The following is a 19,536-nucleotide window of genomic DNA, read 5'->3' as shown; positions in this document are numbered from 1 at the left end:
TCAGTAGTAAGAAATGCATTTCAGCAAACGAAAAATACATTAGTATTTTGTATAAATTTAAGTGTTAGGAAGTATTCTTCAGAAAGTAATCATCTGGAGTGCAGCTTTATATGGAAGGGAAATAAGAGAAAACTACTTTTGAAATGTAGTGCTACGGAAGTGTACTGATGATTAAGTGAGTAGATTGGGAAACTGATGAAGTGGCAAGGAACTGAGTATGATGATGGAGAAAGAGTGTATGGTACAATTTGATTAAAAGAAGAGCTAGGTTGAGAGACACATTCTGATGCATCAAGGAATAGTTGATTTGGTATTGAGCAAAAGATAGACCTGTGTGTTAGTATGTATATGTGTGTGGGGTAGGGAGGGGCAGTTAAAGATGTAAAGGCAGATTAAGAGATCTGCATGTGATGAGGAATGGAGGAAAGTGTGTGTTGGGAAACCAGTTGTAGAGGGAGACCAAGGATTTACTGCAGCAAGCAGGTTCAAGTGGATGTATGGTGAAAGAGCTATGAAGAGACTTAAATGGGAGAGACTTGGATAGAAAGTTGCATCAACCCAGTGTTGGAGTGAAGATTACAACTATGAGGAGCAATAGAAACCAGGAGAAAAATGCTCCTGTGTGAGTGCTAAAATGATGAAGATGCTCTTCGTTCAAAGACTATAACAGGAAAGTGGGAAACAATGTTCTGTCTTCCTCGCCAAAAATTTTGGTGTGCAAACATATTTGTACTCTTTTCACACAGAACATTCTGAATTCTTTTACTCAGTCTCTCTTAGCAGTTAAGCCTTCATATTCAGGATCTCCTCCTTCTACTCCCATTTATTTACATTATATCGCATTGCTACTGTCTCTTCTCTCACTTACTCTGATTCCTTTTGTCTTCCTTTCCCACTCTATTGTCTCGATCAAACCTCAGCAGCTCAAAAATTGTGATATGGAACTTACTTTTTTCCCTATACTCACGTGTTTAAAATTTGAGGAATTGAAAAAGGCCTGTTACAAAGATACAAGAAACAAAACAATGCAAGGTTTTTTTTATGAGCAATTAGGTATTATGTCAAAGAAACATAATGAGATCGTAGATAATTTTGCATACAGAACATAGAAAGTGAATGTGCAAGATTATAATCGCCCCCTTAATTATTCTAAATGATTTTTTTACGTAAAAGGTAGGTGACATTACATATTAGTTTAAAAATTGTACACATCTTATCAACATGGCTTCGGTGTCTAGGGAAATATTAAGATATAATATATACTCTCTCAGTCCAGGGTCTTGAAAATGACCATGCAGAGAAATTAATAGCATTGTGATAAAAACCACTGCTTATTAATCCTTCCATATAACACTTCACAGTTTTTCCAAATCATCACAGGTTAAAACCAAACACTTGAAAACTCATCAAGAATTCCAAAGAAATTTTCTTGATGTGGATCTGTATAAGTCTGATATAAATCAACCCTATATACAATCTGAAAATCTTCTTGTGAGCTCCAGTACAACTCTGGTACTATTGGAACCAAAAACAGTATATTATAGAATGATAGATAATACCAGACATAGTCAATTGGAGGGTAATTATGAATTTAGTGTAAAGAAATCTTCAGACATGAAGTTTTTATTGCCTCGATTCCACGTAGGTACATTGGATTATTAGTTTCATCAGGGATAAGCTGCCACATCTTCAGATCATCAGTGTGCAGATTATGAAATCATGTTTCTAAGCTGAGTATGTAGCCAACAGTAAATTTTTTTGGGTAGTAATTGATAATAGCAAAAGTTACAAAATTAGCAAATATGAAAATTAGTATTAAGATGGCGGCCACTGAGTGACGCACGTTTCTTCAGCTCGCGAGTTTTTCCGCTCGTTGAAGGTGTTACAGAGAATTGCGGCAGTCCACAACGTGTGCATCCGACTAAACAAGTGTTACTTGCTGTGGTGCATTGTTCTCCATTGATTACCACAAGTGATAAGTTATAAGTAAGTGAAAAATGAGAAGAGCATGAGTAAGCGGCAGCAGGCGAGGCTACAGGGGTGCAGGCAGTGCGGGCGCCCGGTCTCCGGTGGCAGGTGAGGCCCCGCTTCTCGACATCGGGGAGCTCATCTGGTCCCAGGTGAGTGCGGCGCTGCACAGCAAAGACACGCTAGATGTAATCGTGCAATCCATCACGGACTCTGTGACGGCCGCGGTCATGGACAAACTGCAAGAGTCTGTCGGGTGCAACAGCACCGAAATCCAATCTCTTAGAAAGTCCCTGGCCGCACAAGAGAAAAAAGCCGCCGACCTAGAAGCTAAACTGTCGTCTGCCACCGATGAAATTGAGCAGTATCAGCAAAGGAACAGCTTGCGCTTGTTCGGGGTAGCTGAAAACGATCGCGAAAACACCGACGACCTGGCCCTTAGCCTCGTGTGTGAGAAACTTGGCGTGCAGATCGACGTGGCCGTTATTGACAGAAGCCACCGTGTTAGGTGCAGGATACCAGGTGCCATGAAACCCAGGCCCATAATAATTAAATTTGTGTCTTACCGGAAAATAGCTGAAGTGTTTGCTCAGAAAAGAAAACTCGCCAAGAGTGGGGTTACCCTGAGGGAAGATCTGACGTGCAAAAGACTAAAAGTTTTGAATGCTGCAATCACACAGTTCGGCCTTCAAAATGTATGGACCCAGGATGGCAGGATCGTAATCAAGATGGAAGGAGGGAGGAAAACGGTGACAAACATGTTCGAACTGAAAGACTGAGCGAAATCTCGTGAGACACAAAGTCTCATATCGTAATCTGTCTAATATAAGTTAATTTTTATTCTTTCTTTTCATTTTTTTAGCTTAAATACTGCTCCGTTATTTCTATAAATACCATAAGTACTCAATTTAAAATCAGTCAATTGTTTCACAAAAATATTGTTTCTTTATTTGTCTATCATAAGTGCTCATGTATATTCATATTGTCAGTCAAATGGGAATTAACATTCTCCATTAACAGGAATCTCCTTACGACCGCCTTTCTATATCTGTTATTTTCATCTTCGCCACTACCACTACTACTACTATTATCTTTCTCGTAACCACTACTGCCACTTTCCATCTTTCTTTTTGCTCCCTTCTCCGATACTTCCAGCGTTTTTTTCACCTTTAGTCCGCAGACGTTTGAGTCAGTCACGACCATGGACACACCTGTAAATATGTCTTTGCCCGTGAAATCCAGCTTTTGTCCCTCTTCCGGCCAGCAGGTAAACGGAGCGCGCTCGGTCCTACAGGCGGCCACAAGGGGACGGACTGGTTCCGGCGGCAGGCTCTTTGTGGACCATGCGAATGCGCAGTCGCTAACGGCTCACTTTGACAAGTTCTGTGACCTGTTCTGCCAATCGCTGTTCCACATTATCCTCGTCTCTGAAACTTGGTTGAAACCAAACATTTCTTCCGACGCTATCCGAATCGCTGGTTGATCTCTCCTAAGGGCAGATCGTGAAACACGATGCGGGGGTGGTGTGGGTGCCTATGTTTGCTCTGATCTGACACCTACTGTACTATGCACATTGGATGCAAAGGGCAAAGGAGAAGCAGAGTTCTTGTTTTTCAAAATAAATATATCAAATCAGAAACTGCTAATTGGAGTAATCTATAAACCTCCAAACGTCAGTGCCATGTCCTCCTTTCAGTCTGCCTTGTCCTCACTCGTGACACAGTATGAACACATAATCATTATGGGTGACACAAACATCGACTTACAGTTAAAATCTCCCTCTGTCGAAAAACTAAGGCGACTGTTCCACTCCAATTATATGAGTTTAACACTGCTGGACCCAAGTCCTCACACACCACACAGCCACACACTCATAGATATAACAGCAACAAAGCGACCAGATAAAATAATCCGTGCCAATCAGACATCTGCTCCGGGACTCTCTGCTCATAACGTGATATTCTTAAATTACTCAATGCATACTACCAAAGAAAAATCTCACCTGGTAACCTATAGAAACTTAAAAAATGTTAACCATGACGCTCTTCAAAAGGATTGCTCAGACATCCCTTGGCATAATATAAGCAATGAACCGACTTTAGTCGGAAAAATTCGGCAATTATGTCACAAAATTATTGCACTGTATGATAAACATGCTCCTCAATGCACTGTCAAGGTAAAGAGAGCTCCCGCTCCGTGGCTCACCACTGCATTACACCAGTTAATGAATAAATGTGATGCTGCACACAGGGCCTTCAAGCGTAACCCAACTCCCGAGGCGTACGAAGCTTATAGGAAACTCCGAAACAGAACCAAGCAAAGCGTGAGGTATGCCAAAATCAGACATGCCCACTCTGTCGCATGTGGCATATCAAAACCTGCTGCACTGTGGAAAAAGCTGCGCAGTTTCGGTATAGGGAAGCGAAGATCTGACGCTGTTTATCAAGCGTCTGCAGGAGAATTAAACGATTTCTTCTCAACAGCTGTAAACTGCCACGCAGCGACAAATTACCAGCCCCAAGATATCAATCTCTTGAGAGACAAGTTTTTCCTAAAACATGTCACTACCGGCACAGTACACAAGGCAATTATGAGAATCTCTTCCGAGGCAGTAGGAAATGATGGAGTGAGCATTGGCATGATTAAGAACGGCATAGACACTACTATTCCAGTTATCACAGACATCTTCAACCTGTCTCTTGTCAGTAGTACATATCCTACTGAGTGGAAGCAAAGTTTAATTCAGCCTATACCCAAGACTGACAACCCTAAGTTGTCAGGTGACTACAGGCCGATCAGCATACTACCTGCAATATCTAAAGCCCTAGAATACATCGTCCATGAACAGCTGACGGATTACCTCAAAACTCATAACATCCATGACGAATATCACTCAGGCTTTCGAAAGCACCATAGTACAGCAACTGCATTAATCAAAGTAACTGATGACATTAAACATGCTATGGACAGACGTGAAGCTACTATCCTAACACTGCTTGACTTTAGCAAGGCTTTTGACACAGTTGACTTCGATATATTACTAATTAAAATGAAACAGCTGAATTTCTCAAACAGCGCAATACACTGGCTCGACAGCTGCCTCAAAAACGGAAGTCAACAAGTCATTTGTGGGTCGGTAAGTCATCATGGAAAAGCGTGTGCTCTGGAGTTCCCCAAGGCTCCATCCTTGGTCCACTAATCTTCTCACTGTACATTAATGATATTTCTTCAGTGATTCACTCCTGCAACTACCATCTTTATGCCGACGACATCCAACTGTACATAAGTGTAAGCCTCAAAAACATTGCTGGCGCAGTAGCAAGTATGAACGCAGATCTTAGCTCTGTTTCTCGATGGGCACAGAACCTAGGTCTGAAACTAAACCGCTAGAAATCCCAGGTCATACTTATATCTCATCCAAAGTTAATCAGCCGGTACTTTCGCGAAACAGTCCCTAAAATACTCCTCAATGGTACCCAACTACCATACCAAAAAACAGTAAAAGACCTTGGAATAATCTTGGATGAACACCTAAACTGGGAAGAACAAACAATCACAGCTTGCCGGAAATCGCTCTCCTCCCTACATGCAATTCAAAAATTTAGAAAAATATTTCCAACCCATGTTAAACAAAAATTAGTCCAAACACTAGTCTTGCCTAATCTTTACTACTGCGATGTAGTTCAACACGGCACAAATAGTGAAAATTCTAGATGCCTCGAGCTAGTGATGAATGCTTGCGTTAGATACGTGTGCAATATTCGGTTGTATGATCATATCAGTCCTTCATACTCCCAGCTAGGTTGGATACGCCCACATAAGGCACACAATCTCCACACGATGTGCTTAGTTCATCGATTTCTTAGGCACTGGTACCCCCAATACTTATCTTCTCACATTAAACATCTATCATCATTCCACAATCGCAATACCAGATCGGATACATCTATCATCTTGGCTGTACCTTTACTTAACACAAAATCTTTCTCCGTGTCATTCTCCATCTCAGCCATACGACTATGGAACGCGCGCGCTCCCCTGTGATCTGCGTCTTATCCAGAACTACTCAACATTCAAGAGGGAACTCTAAACTTACATATTAGGGACGGTATAGCCACCATAGTTGTGCCCCTCCCATCTCTTTCTTTCTCCTCTCCATCACAGCTTCGAATTTTACCATTCTATTTCTCTTCCTCTAACCTATCTACCTCTTATATATCTCTTTCACCCCATTCTATCGTCTTATGTCTCTGCTCTATGAGAATAACTCACAAGCTGCAAGAACATAACGAGAAAATTCCCAACTAGCAATGGGACTGACATTCACAAAAGAAAAGTATGTTTACTTTCATATACATAGTCATTATTATTATTATTATTATTATTATTATCATTATTATCATTATTATTCTTGATTGTTATAATTATTTTTATTGTTATAATTATCATTGTACTACTGTTATAATCTCTATTTTTTTCTTTAACATCAATACTGCATAATACGTAATATGTCCTTAATGTTATGTAGAAACTGTAACTTGTTCAATCTGAGTATGCCTGGTTAGGTGTAAGAGAGGGCCTGAAGGCCCTAATCTTGCCAGGTAAAATAAATGCATAAATAAATAAAATTAGAAACTTCCTTTTATTTGACAATATTGATTTCATACTGATAGTTAAATAAACAACACTTTTAATAGCAACAGATATTTTATTTGTATTTAAAGTGTAATAATAAAAATATTGTAAATGGTGTAGATTTGTTTTCTTAGTATAATGTGTGCACTAATTTTTATGGTGTAGAATAGATACATAATAACAGTTTGATATATAAATAATAAATTGAAAATATATTTATGGCAAATTGTATCTAGCAAATGTAAAACTCTATGAACATCCACAGATAATAAATAATTTATGTAAGAAAAGCATCTTAAGTTTGGCCAAACTTTAGCTGGTATAGTACAGTTCATTAATTGAGCAGAAGTTCTGGAAGTGCTAGATTTATTTCAAGAAAATATGAATTAGGGGATAGTGATGAAGCGAATAGAGTCATACTTCATTAAGTGGAACAGAGACTGCTGGATACATTTTTCAGAGGTTTGCCACTTGATATGTTTAGAAGAGTGAGAACAAATACCCTGAGTGATTTATATTCTGTGGTCAGATTGGCCATGGAATTTGAAGAAATTCATCTAAGAGGATTACAGGATAAGACAGGAGTATTCTTTACTACTGTGAGGTGTTACAGATGCAGGAGAATGGGGCATGTGCAGAAGAAATATCACCAACCTCATTGTAATAGATGTGGGGCATTTAACAAACATAAAAAATAATAATATAACAATAATAATAAATTTTAATAATAATAATGATTTGGATAAGTATTTGAGGGATTAAAGTTTGTTTCTGCTTTAAGATTGGAATTGAATTTCTTAATGTTTCATAAAATCTTACATAGCATTGTTCAGTGGGGTCACACAATAAAGTAAATGCAATTTACGCCATGAATTTATCGAACTTCGCACGCCCAAAGATGTACGTAGCCAGGGCTCATTATATATTTATTGTAGACAAAGTCTGATATATGACCTCAGCTTCAATCATGACAATGGGGCGACTAAAACTACTAAAACAGAGAAAAAGCATACGATTAAATAAAACATGCATTCATTTCAACATATACATTACGATATGAATGACACTTCCATAAAATTCTAGGTAAATAATTGCAGATAATTCACAAATGAAAGTGACTTATTAATTCTGCACCTCTTTTCTGCAAATAAGTAGCAATATGGCTAACTGTGGAGCCACACAAAATATTATGTCCTTCCAGGACAACGAATGACATAAGAGTGCTGATGCTTGCTGACTGCGACAAGAAAGCGATGTTAATTCCTTTGTTTTGCTTTCTCTTGCCTTAAAAAATTGATACATATAATCTAAGTTCATAAATTAAATATTGTCTGTGCTCGAGTACAAATGGTTCCTTAAATGCAGTTGGACTTCACTAATGTGGTTGTAGGAATAGTAAGGGGAAACAGGTGTTGAGTAAGCAGGTGTTAAATGCCAAAGGGAACTCAGGCCCACCACACGGAGTCTCCTGTAAATCTTGATGCAACTTATATGAAAGCAGAGGCAATATGCAGTATAGTATGAGTAGTGGGAAGTAGGAAGCACAAGTTTTTATGAGATACAGAATTGCATGTGTCAGTGGCAAGTATGGACCTAAAGGGTCAAGAGCAATTAATATGTCTCCATTGCAATTTTTTAGGATTGGAGGTAGTGGTGTGGAATCTTTGGGTTCAGCAACAACAGATTTTCAGGTGTGGGCAGAGTGTATTAGCCAACCCGTAGAAGTCGTCGTGTCCTGAGTAAATGATGGTTACTGTGTGATCTTTTGAATGGACTTTCTGACAACACAGCATGCCAAAATTGACCTTAGGCAGCATATAGTAGAACTTATGGGCACAAGTTTAATATGAATGGTAGGTGCACCAATCTTAAGGGTTGAACAGAATGGCCAGTTAACACATTGTGTGTGTTAGAATTGTTGACAGAAAATGATGTATTAGACATATCATGTTGCTTTGTAAGGAGATGCACAGTACATGCACAGCAGGAATTGGATAGGAAAGTAGTGCCCATGAATGTAGATAATTTTGGTGTCAATGGTGCACAGTTCACCGAGGGAATGTTGGTACCTATTTTGCAAGCCCTGGATGATATGGACAGAGAGCAGTCAGTGTGCACCAGAGTGATGTGCAAACCACTGATAAATCTGCATTGTAAATTTTTGTATGAATGTGATGATCTGTGTTCCCCCCCCCCCCTCCCCCCTCCTCCGAGGACTATCACCTATAATGCAACATCGTACCCCTACAGGAGCTGAGTTGCTGATATATCATAGACCATATCGTGTCTCAGATTGTATACAATCAGTATTAGAGGAATTCATTGAGCAACAGTTAGCAGATGGGGCTATAGGGGAAAGCAGTAGTCCATGGAGTGCAGCCATCATAGTTGTACAGAAAAAGCCACTGAATAGAATCAGAAGATATAGATTTTGTTGTGACTACAGAGGTCTTAATAGCAAAACCACAACCAATGCATAACTAATCCAAAACATTTCTGAAAGTATTGACAACTTTGGGCAGTGCAAGTACTTCTCTACCTTAGATCTGAAGAGTGGATACCATCAGTTGGAAGTAGCCAAAGAGAAAGTTTTGTCTATATACATAAAACTATTCATAGAATTAGCAGTATAATGGGAAAACAGATGCAACAGAAAAAATTACTAAGATGACATTTAGTAAGGGAGGATAAATGTTAACAATGAACTCATAAAGTTTGATCTCAAAGAAAAATCACAGATATGCTGGGAAAAATATGCTGACAGAAAAAAATCACAACACCAAAAAATAATTAATGTAGAGTAATAAAATTTTGGGAATGCATCTGCCTAGGTAACATATTTAAGTGATTTAATATTGCAAGGTCACAGTTTAATATAAGCATGAGACAAGCCAGTGCAAATGTGAAACGCAGGTACATTAACAACCAGTGCAACAACCAGAATGTTGAATCCAAGCATGCAAACATGCATGAATTGTGTTGTAATGGTGACAGATGTCAGTTTGTGTGGTGGCATTCCAATCATGTTGCACTTACACCTGGTCAGTCAATACAGGGAAGGTTAATGGTTTTTGTGGATGATGCTGGAGTTGACATAAAGTGGTGTTTCATATGTATTTGATTGGAGACAGATATGGTGATTGAGCAGGTCAAGGCAACATGTCGACATTCTGTAGGCATGTTGGGTTACAACAGTGGTATGTGGGCTGGTATTATCCTGTTGGAAAACACCCCTAGAATACTGTTCATGAATGGCAGCACAACAGATTGAATAATGAAACTGATGTAAAAATTTGCAGTCAGGGTGTATGGGATAACCACAAGAATGCTTCTGCTGTCCAACAAAATTGTTCCTGACACCATAACTCCAGTTGTAGGTCCAAGTTCCAGTGTGTCTAGTACATAGACAGGTTGGTTGACAGACCTTCAAATGGCCTCCTTCTAACAAACCCATGGCCATCACTGGCACTGAGGCAGAAACAGTTTTCATCAGAAAAAAAGAAGAATATTCCACAAATCACGCTATCTGTATCAATCAAACAGTTTCCTTCCCACTGATAATTCTTAATCTTAATGCGAGGACACCCAAAATCTGACTCATCATCTCTGTTATTAGACAATTCGTGTAAAAGATCACTTTCAGTTTCATCAAATGCTACATCCACACTGTTTTTCTAGAATTTTTTCAACTTTACTGGTATCATAGCATTACTTTCATTACTCATGTTGTAAGGTAAAGACAGGAACTTGCTTAATGGATTCCATAGCACAACTAACATCACTTATTACAGAAGGAACATAAAATATATTACTGTCAAAATCACATTTCTACTTAGATCTACTTTCACTTCATTCCACCAGTTTGGATACAAATTTTGACTAACCACACCTAACTTATTCCAGAATGCACATTTACATATGCTATCATCAATTTGGTCCCAGACAAATTAAAAAAAAAGTTTTCACCTTTATTCTCTAGGCTTACAGATAACTCACATTTACTGTTTGGATCATTAGTCTGCATGCCATTAGTGAAAAACTGCTTTGACTCTACTGGTATCCCATGGCCCTCAATTACATCATCATAGACATCACTTACCTTATATGTATTCACAAATAACTCTGAAACTTCATTATTCTTAAACTCCACAAGTACTTGATACTCATCACCATCAGCAGCACTTCGCAACACATGGAACGCATTTAAATAAATGGGGCAAATCGCTGCTCAGTCAAAAGATCAAAATGTTAGAGAATAGTGTTTGTCTTAGATGTAAGAAAAGTGATCCTATTCCACTACCACTGGTAAAGGACACCTGCAAAGTATCTCCCCTACCATGTACTCCAGTTGCAGCAGTAACACAACATCAGGTATCACTAATTTCAAAAGAACGTGCTGGTAGAGAAGAAGCTGTAACTACAGTTACAACAGGTAGAACACCCCATTCATGAACTAAGGCAATAGAAACAGCAAAGGTGGCAGCATATTCAGCAACAAGTGTACCAACAGGTGATCCAGCTGTCCATTCTGGAGCAACATTTGAACTACCTACAGTGGGAACCCAGCCACTTAGATCATGTCATGAACAAGAAGAAGAGAAGAGACCTCCAAGAGTAGAAGCAGTATCAAGTGTAGCAGGCAAATGGAAAACTGTACATCCATTATGTCTGAATGATTTTTTAATAGAAGGCAGCAAGAGGAAGAAGCCCATAAGATAAATAGCGCTTGAGATTTAATAGTCTCTCAGCAAAACAGTGCATCTGTAAAGAAAGAAAAGTTTGATTTTATAATCTGTTATCTTAACATTGAAGGAGTAAGGGATAAAGAATTTATGGTCAATGACTTTGGATTAAAAAATAAGTTTGATATCTTTTGTTTACGTGAACACTGGGCTAGTGAGAGTGAACTTACATTTATTAAATTTGATAATTATAATATATCCAGTAGCTACTGCAGAAAATTGCATTTAAGAGGTGGTGTGGCAATATATGTTAACAAGTCACTTAGTGGCACAGTCAATTGATTAGATCTAGATTTTTTGTGTGATGAACAAAACTTTGAAGCTGCTGTTATAGTAATTGACAGTTTTAAGTGAGTTGTAATTTCCCAATACATGTATTTTTAGAAAAACTAGACCTTCTGTTACATGTACTTACAGATACTAGATGGATACATTATGATATTGTGATAGGTGGAGACGTTGTGTCCCAGAAGTTGTGGTCACTAGACCAGTCACAGATGAGAAAATTGACAGGTTTCGTATGTCCCTTTCCCAGTCACAGATGAGAAAATTGACAGGTTTCGTATGTCCCTTTCCCAGTCACAGATGAGAAAATTGACAGGTTTCGTATGTCCCTTTCTAACAGAGATTTGTTTGGCCTGTGTTATGATGACACACATTATACTCCATGCAATTATTTGCCAGCAAAGGTACTATTTGATGTGTTTCTTAAAGCATTTTTGGGACACTTTAATGACTGCGTTCCAATAAAGAAATGAGTTCTAAAAGCGAAAGTTCCAAATGACAAAATATATGGTATACAAAACAGCTGCCTACTATGAAAAACCAAGTTATGCTGTTGTACAATATTTATAGAAATCTGAAAACCAACCATGCTAAATTAGCCATTGTTAGATCTAGGAATGAGTACAAAAAAACAATTGTGGAAGCCAAACATGCACACAATCTTAGAAGTATTGAGAAATCCACCAATAAGTGTGAAGCAGCATGGACACTAATAAATAGTGCCACCAAAGATAAAAGAAGTGACAAAATTACTATCTCTCCTAAGGAATATAATGACTTTTTTTATTAAATCAGTTGAGGAAGTAGGAAGTGCTATAATTAAACTTGAAATTAGCTCATCACAGTTAGTGTCAAAAAATATTGCTAGATCATCAACAAACACAAGTACCTTCAGTTTTTCTGAGGTCTCACCTGGTTTTGTGTTAAGAATAGTGAAGCAGTTAAAATCATCAGACAGTGTAGACATATATGACCTGTCTTGTAACATGCTGAAGAAAGTAATAGACTGTATAATGTACCCCCTAACATATTGTATAAACAAGTGTATACTGGAGGGTTTTTCCCTGATGAGCTTAAACTGTCTAGGGTAGTTCCAGTACATGACAAAGGAGATAAAAATTCTGTCTCAAGTTAAAGGCCGGTATCAAAGTCCAAGTTTTTGCAAAAGTTCTAGAATGCATAATTTACTAACAATTATCTGTTTACTTTGATAACATAGGATTAATAAGTGGATCACAGTATGGCTTTAGGAAAAACCTGTCGACCAGTGATGCCATAGACAATGTTTTTAAATACATCCATCAAGTATTTGAAGATAAATGCTTTGCTCAAGCGACTTTTTGTGACCTAGGCAAAGCCTTTGACTGTGCATAACATACACTACTACTCGAAAAAATGGACTTTTATGGTGTTAAAGGTAACAGCCTTTAGCTATTAAGATCATATTTACAAAACCGTAAGCAAGCTGTCTGTGTTGGGAAAGAAATGTGCAGTATAGAACAAGTTAAGGTAGGAGTTCCGCAGGGATCTGTGGTGAGCCCTTTCCTTTTCCTAATAATGTTAAATGACCTGCCATCATTTATTAAATCCAGAACAGTACTCTATGCTGATGAAACAACATTTCTGAACAGCAGTAATGATCTTAATAGCCTTAAAACATGTGTTACAGAGACAATTACACAAGCTTCACTCTGGTTTAAAGCAAAAGGGTTCTTGCTTAATGAAAGCAAAACCCAGCAGATGGTATTTAGTTTAAAAGACAAGTTTCCATCAAATGATCCCAGTTGTGTTAAATTTTTGGGGGTATATTTGGATGAGAAACTTTCTTGGAATCCACATATTAAGTATATTAGTGGTGGTAATCTATTTGTTAAGGTGATTAATGCGCTGCTGTGTACCTAACAATTATGTTAGAGTATTTTACTACTCATTTTTCCAAAGCATCATACCCTATGGCATTATTTTATGGGGAAACTCCAGTTGTTTGCGTGATATAATACTGCTGCAAAAGAAAGCTATTAGGATAATTACAGGCTCACCATACAAGGCTCACTGTAAACCTTTGTTTACTCAACAAAAAATCATGACAGTTATAAACCTATATATTTATTATGTTTTAATCTACACAAAAAAGAACTTACCTAAAGTAAAATGCAGGGCAAATAAATTGTTACAACACTAGGACAAATAGCTGTATCTATATGTACCACATACTGCCAAAATAAGTTAACATTTATGAACTTATGGGCCACAAATTATTTAACAAACTTCCACAAGCTATACAAAATTTACCAGAGCAACAATACAAACAAACACTTTATGACTGGTTAATTGTAAACCCATTCTACAATATAAAGGATTTCATGACCTGTGATATTAAACTGTAACATTATTAACAATTCTGTTCTTTTATAGCATGTACTGTATTGTATTATATGTATGACTTTGTCTATTGCTGTAATGGCTTAAAGACAATAAATTTATTATTATTATTATTATCATCATCGGACTCTTCCAAAATTACTTCATCAACAACATCATTAACAACACAAATCTCATCTGTATCAAAGTCACACACCCTACCTACCTTCATTTGCATACGTTACCAGTCTCAGACTTACCAACATCAGTTATTTCACAGCCCTCATTCACATCTATATCAAGAATACCACCTAGTACAGTGTGTCTAGTACATAGAAAGGTTGGTTTGCAGGCCTTCAACTGACCAATACAGTCATTACCTGTTTTACATACATCAGTAACACTGTTTTCTGACCAAGAAAAGAAATCATTAGTACACACTGCATCAAAATTCTCATTACCCTCACATTCTGGTTTCTGATTAGTACTTACATCACTAGAATTAAGTTTAGTACCCCAAAACTTTTGATCAAAACATAAATGAGAAATCTGATATTTCTTCTGCTCAACTTCACTGTGCACACATTATTAACACTGTTATTATTGTTTGATTGCAATTGTAAATTGGGGGTCCTGCACTTGTTGTATTTCCTCACCCCAAAACTGTGGAGCTTCATTGAGACAGACTGCAGTTTCTTGAATATTTACCTCTATGATTGTTTCTCCTTTTAAATTGCCCATGCTTAACCCCCATTATTTTATTCTGGTGATATCAAAAATTTCTGTCTCCATTACTACTTTAACCCTGATGTAAGTTACCACTATTTCATACCTGTTTCTTACCTTTGTGATCTGTGTTTCTTCAATTATTATGGTACATGCTTCTTTCTACTGCTGTATCCAGCCTGACAACATTTTTTAAAAATTGTTCATGACAATTGTCAGGTCTGTGTACTAAATCCCGCTGCAACCTTTCGGGCAGCATCAATCAATGCCATTTTGGCAAATGGTTTGTCAAGATGTGTTTTTTCTTAAGTTGATTTTTACAAAATTCTTTCAGAGTACTGTACCTATTCCTGTAATCAGGACCATTCAGAGATTCATTTTTAATCCTCTCCTGTTCAACTTGTGACCAAAATTTACTTAAAAAACTTTTTTTGAAACTGCGATATGTTTCCTACTGACTTAAATTTAGATTTACCCAAGACAGAGCTTCGTCTTCAAGACATCTTTTAACAAATTTAATTTTTTGATTGTCACTCATGCCTGACACAAAACTATTTCTACAGTGGTGCAAAAAATCCACTGCATGTAAATTGTCTGATCGAAAGCTGGTGATTGAAATGTTGGATCATGCAGTAGCATTGTTTGAATACAGATTTTTGTGAATATAATTTTCCTGATCTGAAATTTTTGAACTAAAGCATTTACATTAATTTGCATACTGTTTTCAACATATAAAATTTTTTGATCTAATCTACTAAAGTTCTGTTCCATTTTTCCCCCTACGGCCTCCTGTTCAACACGGACATAATTAACAATCCTCTTCTGATTTGCAGACTCATTTTCCAAAACAATGACTTTATTTCCTAAGACATCAACTTTTTCATTCACAATTATTAATCCCTCTAACAACCCATTTTGTAGCTCCGAAATATGATTACTAAGTTGGTCTATTTTGTATTGTACCCTGTTCATTTTACTATTGTTTTCAGTTTTTAGGTCATTTAATTGTCCTTTTAATGAAGTAAATTTGCTACCATTGTCCATCCTTATTTCAGTTAATTGCTCATTAATTGCACTAAATTTGTTATTGTTATCTGTCTTCATTTCCTCTGGTTTTGCCAAAATTAACTGAAAAATATTGATTTTTACTGTTTCTTTGCTTTCACTTAGTTCAAACATGTCCTGGCTGGGTCCCACAGCTTTCACTTCTACATCACTACTACCCTCATCTCTATTCATTTTCCTAGCAATCACATGAGTCCATAAAAAAATTTCACAAATAGCTTGAACTTAACTGTCCTTTTTGATGTCCCTCACCGTAGCTGTAAAGCACTCTTTCAATTGATCCGGTTCGTCATTGTTGATAGTATCTCGTCACTGTTGATAGACTTTGCTGGGCAGCTCTCGGTCCTCATTCTTCAAGTGATTGGAATTTCATGTAACCTGCAATTAACAAAAATCACTGTTCTTTCTTCTTCTGCAACAGACAGAACTTCATTAACAGTCAACCGATCCCGGACGACACCCACAATGGTAATCTTACCCTCCCACACATCACCAGTAGATTTTCAATCTCCTAAATAATTGATTCATTTCATAAGCTCTGAGAGGAGTAGGCTGTACAAACAACTCTTTAACTGATCTTCATTTTTCTCATTGTTGGTGTCTTTACAGTTTCCACTTTCAAACAGAAATTTACGTTCTTACTGCCAACATAAAAACACGTGCGATTCCATCAGAGGCAGTACTAACACTATTTCAAAGACTTTACAAAACAAAAAGAGTTTACAAACTTTCTTGATAAAAGAAGAATCTTCACCAAGTTATATCATTATTTTGTAAATGAATCAAGAAATAAATTTAAAAATTAGCATCAGATTGTGTATTTAATAATATGAATTTTAAGTGTGTCTGATATTTCGTAATTTCAAACATTTCTAAAAGTAGAATAATTTTATCTCTACATATAGAGTTAGTACATAATGAGACCAACAAATTAATTTCTTTTTATATCTTTTAACCTGAAATATGATACATTGTACACAAGATCATATGAAATTCATTTAGTTAAACAGCTGAGATAGTTTTAACCTATACAAGATTCAAAAATATTTTTGGTATTGATTATTTCTATTAAAGAAAGGCAATGTTAGAAGATGATGTCACTTTACAACCTATAGTTTAACTGAGACAAATCCCAGTGTAACTCTACATTTTTCACAGTAACAACCACTGTCAGCAGTGAAACAAGTGACAATGACACGTAAGTCCCAGGACTAACTATAAATGGAACCCTAGACTTCTTTGGCTTAGTAATCTGGCATTTAACCACTGAGTGAGAATCAAATGTCCATTACAATCACAGTGAGTGAAACTAAGTAATAAATAGAGATTTGTTAGATTTTCTTAGGTGGACTCTGCAGGCAACAATGACAAACATCAGTTTTAATTAAAAAACTGGAAGGATTTAAAAACAAAAAATCTTAAAATCAATGAGAAATGGTTTTGGAAAGGATTGAAAAAACCGTCCAACCAGTTGTGTAACACAGGTTAATTAGAACCCTTGACCTAGTTTTCAATAGTTATAAAATTATCTTTTTGAGAAGGAGGTAGTGATACCTAGAAATTGCAGTTTGGTTACAAAAGTTTTCAAGTAAAATAGGAAAAGCAGATGCAGATAATACACTAAAAGCCAAGAGTACACAGTTACTTGTTACATACTCATACTGTGTCAAAATTTTACATTAAAATAAAAGCTATTTGGCTTTTGTCACAAAAAAATCACATCAACAACAAAAAAGAACAAGATCAAACAATGGAAAAACTAGGCTGGAATGTAATAATATTATGAAAAGGTTAGCTGCTACTCACCATATAGCAGAGATGCTGAGTTGCAGATAGGCACAACTAAAAGACTGTCACAAAATACGTTACAGGCCTTAGGCAGAAATAGATCACACACACACACTCACGTGTGCGCCGAGTGGAATTCTCCCACACATGACTGCGATCTGTGACAGGTGAAGCCACACTTGGTAGTGTGTGTGTGTGTGTGTGTGTGTGTGTGTGTGTGTGTGTGTGTGTGTGTGTGTGTGTGTGTGTATTTTTGACAAAGGCCTTGTCGGCTGAAGCTTATTTTGTGACGGTCTTTTAGTTGTGCCTTTCTGTGCCTATCTGTGACTTAGCATCTCTGCTATTTGGTGATTAGCAACTATCCTTTTCATAATATTGTTTCAAAAGATTACAAGTCGTATGATAACATCAGTGTGAACTCCATTGATAATTTTCATTCATGGAGCATTCATCACAGCAAATATAATTTTTGTTTACGTCACTTTGTATCATCCTACATTCACTCAATGATGACATTTTCCCAAAGAGCACAGAGTTAGTAGCAAATGGTCACAGACTGCTGTTCACCCTATCCATCAGATCATTTATGTATAGAGAAATGAGAGTGGTCTTAACACACATTGCTGGGTGACACCTGGTGGTACTCTCGTCTCTGATGAACATTCATCATCCAGAACATCATAATAGTCGTGCCACTCAAATATCTGTGAATCTATTCCATAGGCTTGGTCCTTCATTAACAGCCTGCAGTGTCAAATGTCAGTATCAGTGTAGAAACAAATTACCACACAGTACACCATTTTATAAAAAGACTGCACCATTTATTTTTATTTTTAGTGATTTGGCTCCTCTAGGTGCATGCTGCAGTATGGTGAAGCTGAGTTTTCAAAGTGTATTAGGAATGTTGACAGGTGCCTGTAAATAAACAAAAAAATTGAAGATATAATTTCTTGTTTTCTAAATGATAGCTAAAACTTTGTGCCTACCCATCATATAGTACAATGCTTGTTAAAAAGTAAATTCCAAATAGTCTGTTACTACAACTATGTTTCAGGTCTGGAGATACAAAGAGGGCAACACGACCCATATTGGGACAGGTCATGCAGCAGTTATTACCGCGGTTCGATTTTCACCTGATGGTACATATATTGTGAGTGTGAGTGCAGATGGTGCCATATTTCAATGGAAGTGTCCTTATGATTGTTCAGCCAAAGAAATTAAACCAGAAAGCATCCAAAGTGCCTCAAGATTGTCACAGAAGTCCCATGTTTCAGCAGGAGCCGACCAGGAAAATGAAAATCAGCAAAAGGTGGAACAAACTGAGGAAAACACAAGGAAGCAGGAAACACTTTCTGCTGATGCCAACAAATTAATCAGAAACATGACTCCTGGGGGAGATACAAAAAGTGATGATTACTGTGCTTGTCTTGAAACACTTGGTTATAAATCTGCTCCCAAAAAAGCAGGCAGCTTAAACAACCTGAGGACTGATTCACAAGAAAGATGTGCATGTAAAAAACCAGTTGTACAAAGATGTAGGTGGTAATATCATAATGGATCCACCTTATAAATTTCCAGTTATTATTTCAATGAAAACTGTGTCTCTATATTTTAGACGCTATGCAAAAGGTTTTCACTATGTTTATTGCTGCAGAAACTGCAACAAACCAAACACACACACACACACACACACACACACACACACACACACAGGTGAAATTTTCAGTGATATTTAGCAATGTGTCCTGTATATTGTTCACCTCAAACAATGATTATGAAAAGGCATTTTTAGTAAACTAGGCTGCAGAAGGTAACAGTTACAGAACATTTATTGCATTAAGCTTACATGTCTAATTACCTAAACGAATGAGAGCTTAAAGCCATCAAAATAATTTCTTCCAAACTTTCCATACTTATTGTGTAATACATTCAAGGTCTGTTCAAAAAATTCCAGAACTTCATCCAC

At 37.1% G+C, this 19,536-nt stretch overlaps 1 protein-coding gene across 2 annotated transcripts in view; it reads left to right on the top strand.

Moving 5' to 3' along the window:
• LOC126334520 (cilia- and flagella-associated protein 52-like) overlaps nt 1-19,198 on the top strand; it is a 242,473-nt gene extending 223,275 nt beyond the window's left edge. Inside the window, exon 12 of one of the 2 annotated variants that reach the window (XM_049996870.1) lies at nt 18,625-19,198. In XM_049996870.1, coding sequence (XP_049852827.1) covers nt 18,625-19,116 — 492 coding nt within the window. In that variant the 3' untranslated portion in view covers nt 19,117-19,198. The remainder of the gene's footprint in view (nt 1-18,624) is intronic. The other variant, XM_049996872.1, reaches the window with a different exon arrangement.
• The last annotated feature ends 338 nt before the right edge of the window (nt 19,199-19,536 follow it).

Source organism: Schistocerca gregaria, chromosome 2, assembly GCF_023897955.1.
Source record: "Schistocerca gregaria isolate iqSchGreg1 chromosome 2, iqSchGreg1.2, whole genome shotgun sequence".
NCBI classification, from domain to species: domain Eukaryota; kingdom Metazoa; phylum Arthropoda; class Insecta; order Orthoptera; family Acrididae; genus Schistocerca; species Schistocerca gregaria.
Note: the sequence above shows the minus strand (reverse complement) of the source record. Positions and strands in the feature narration are given on the sequence as shown.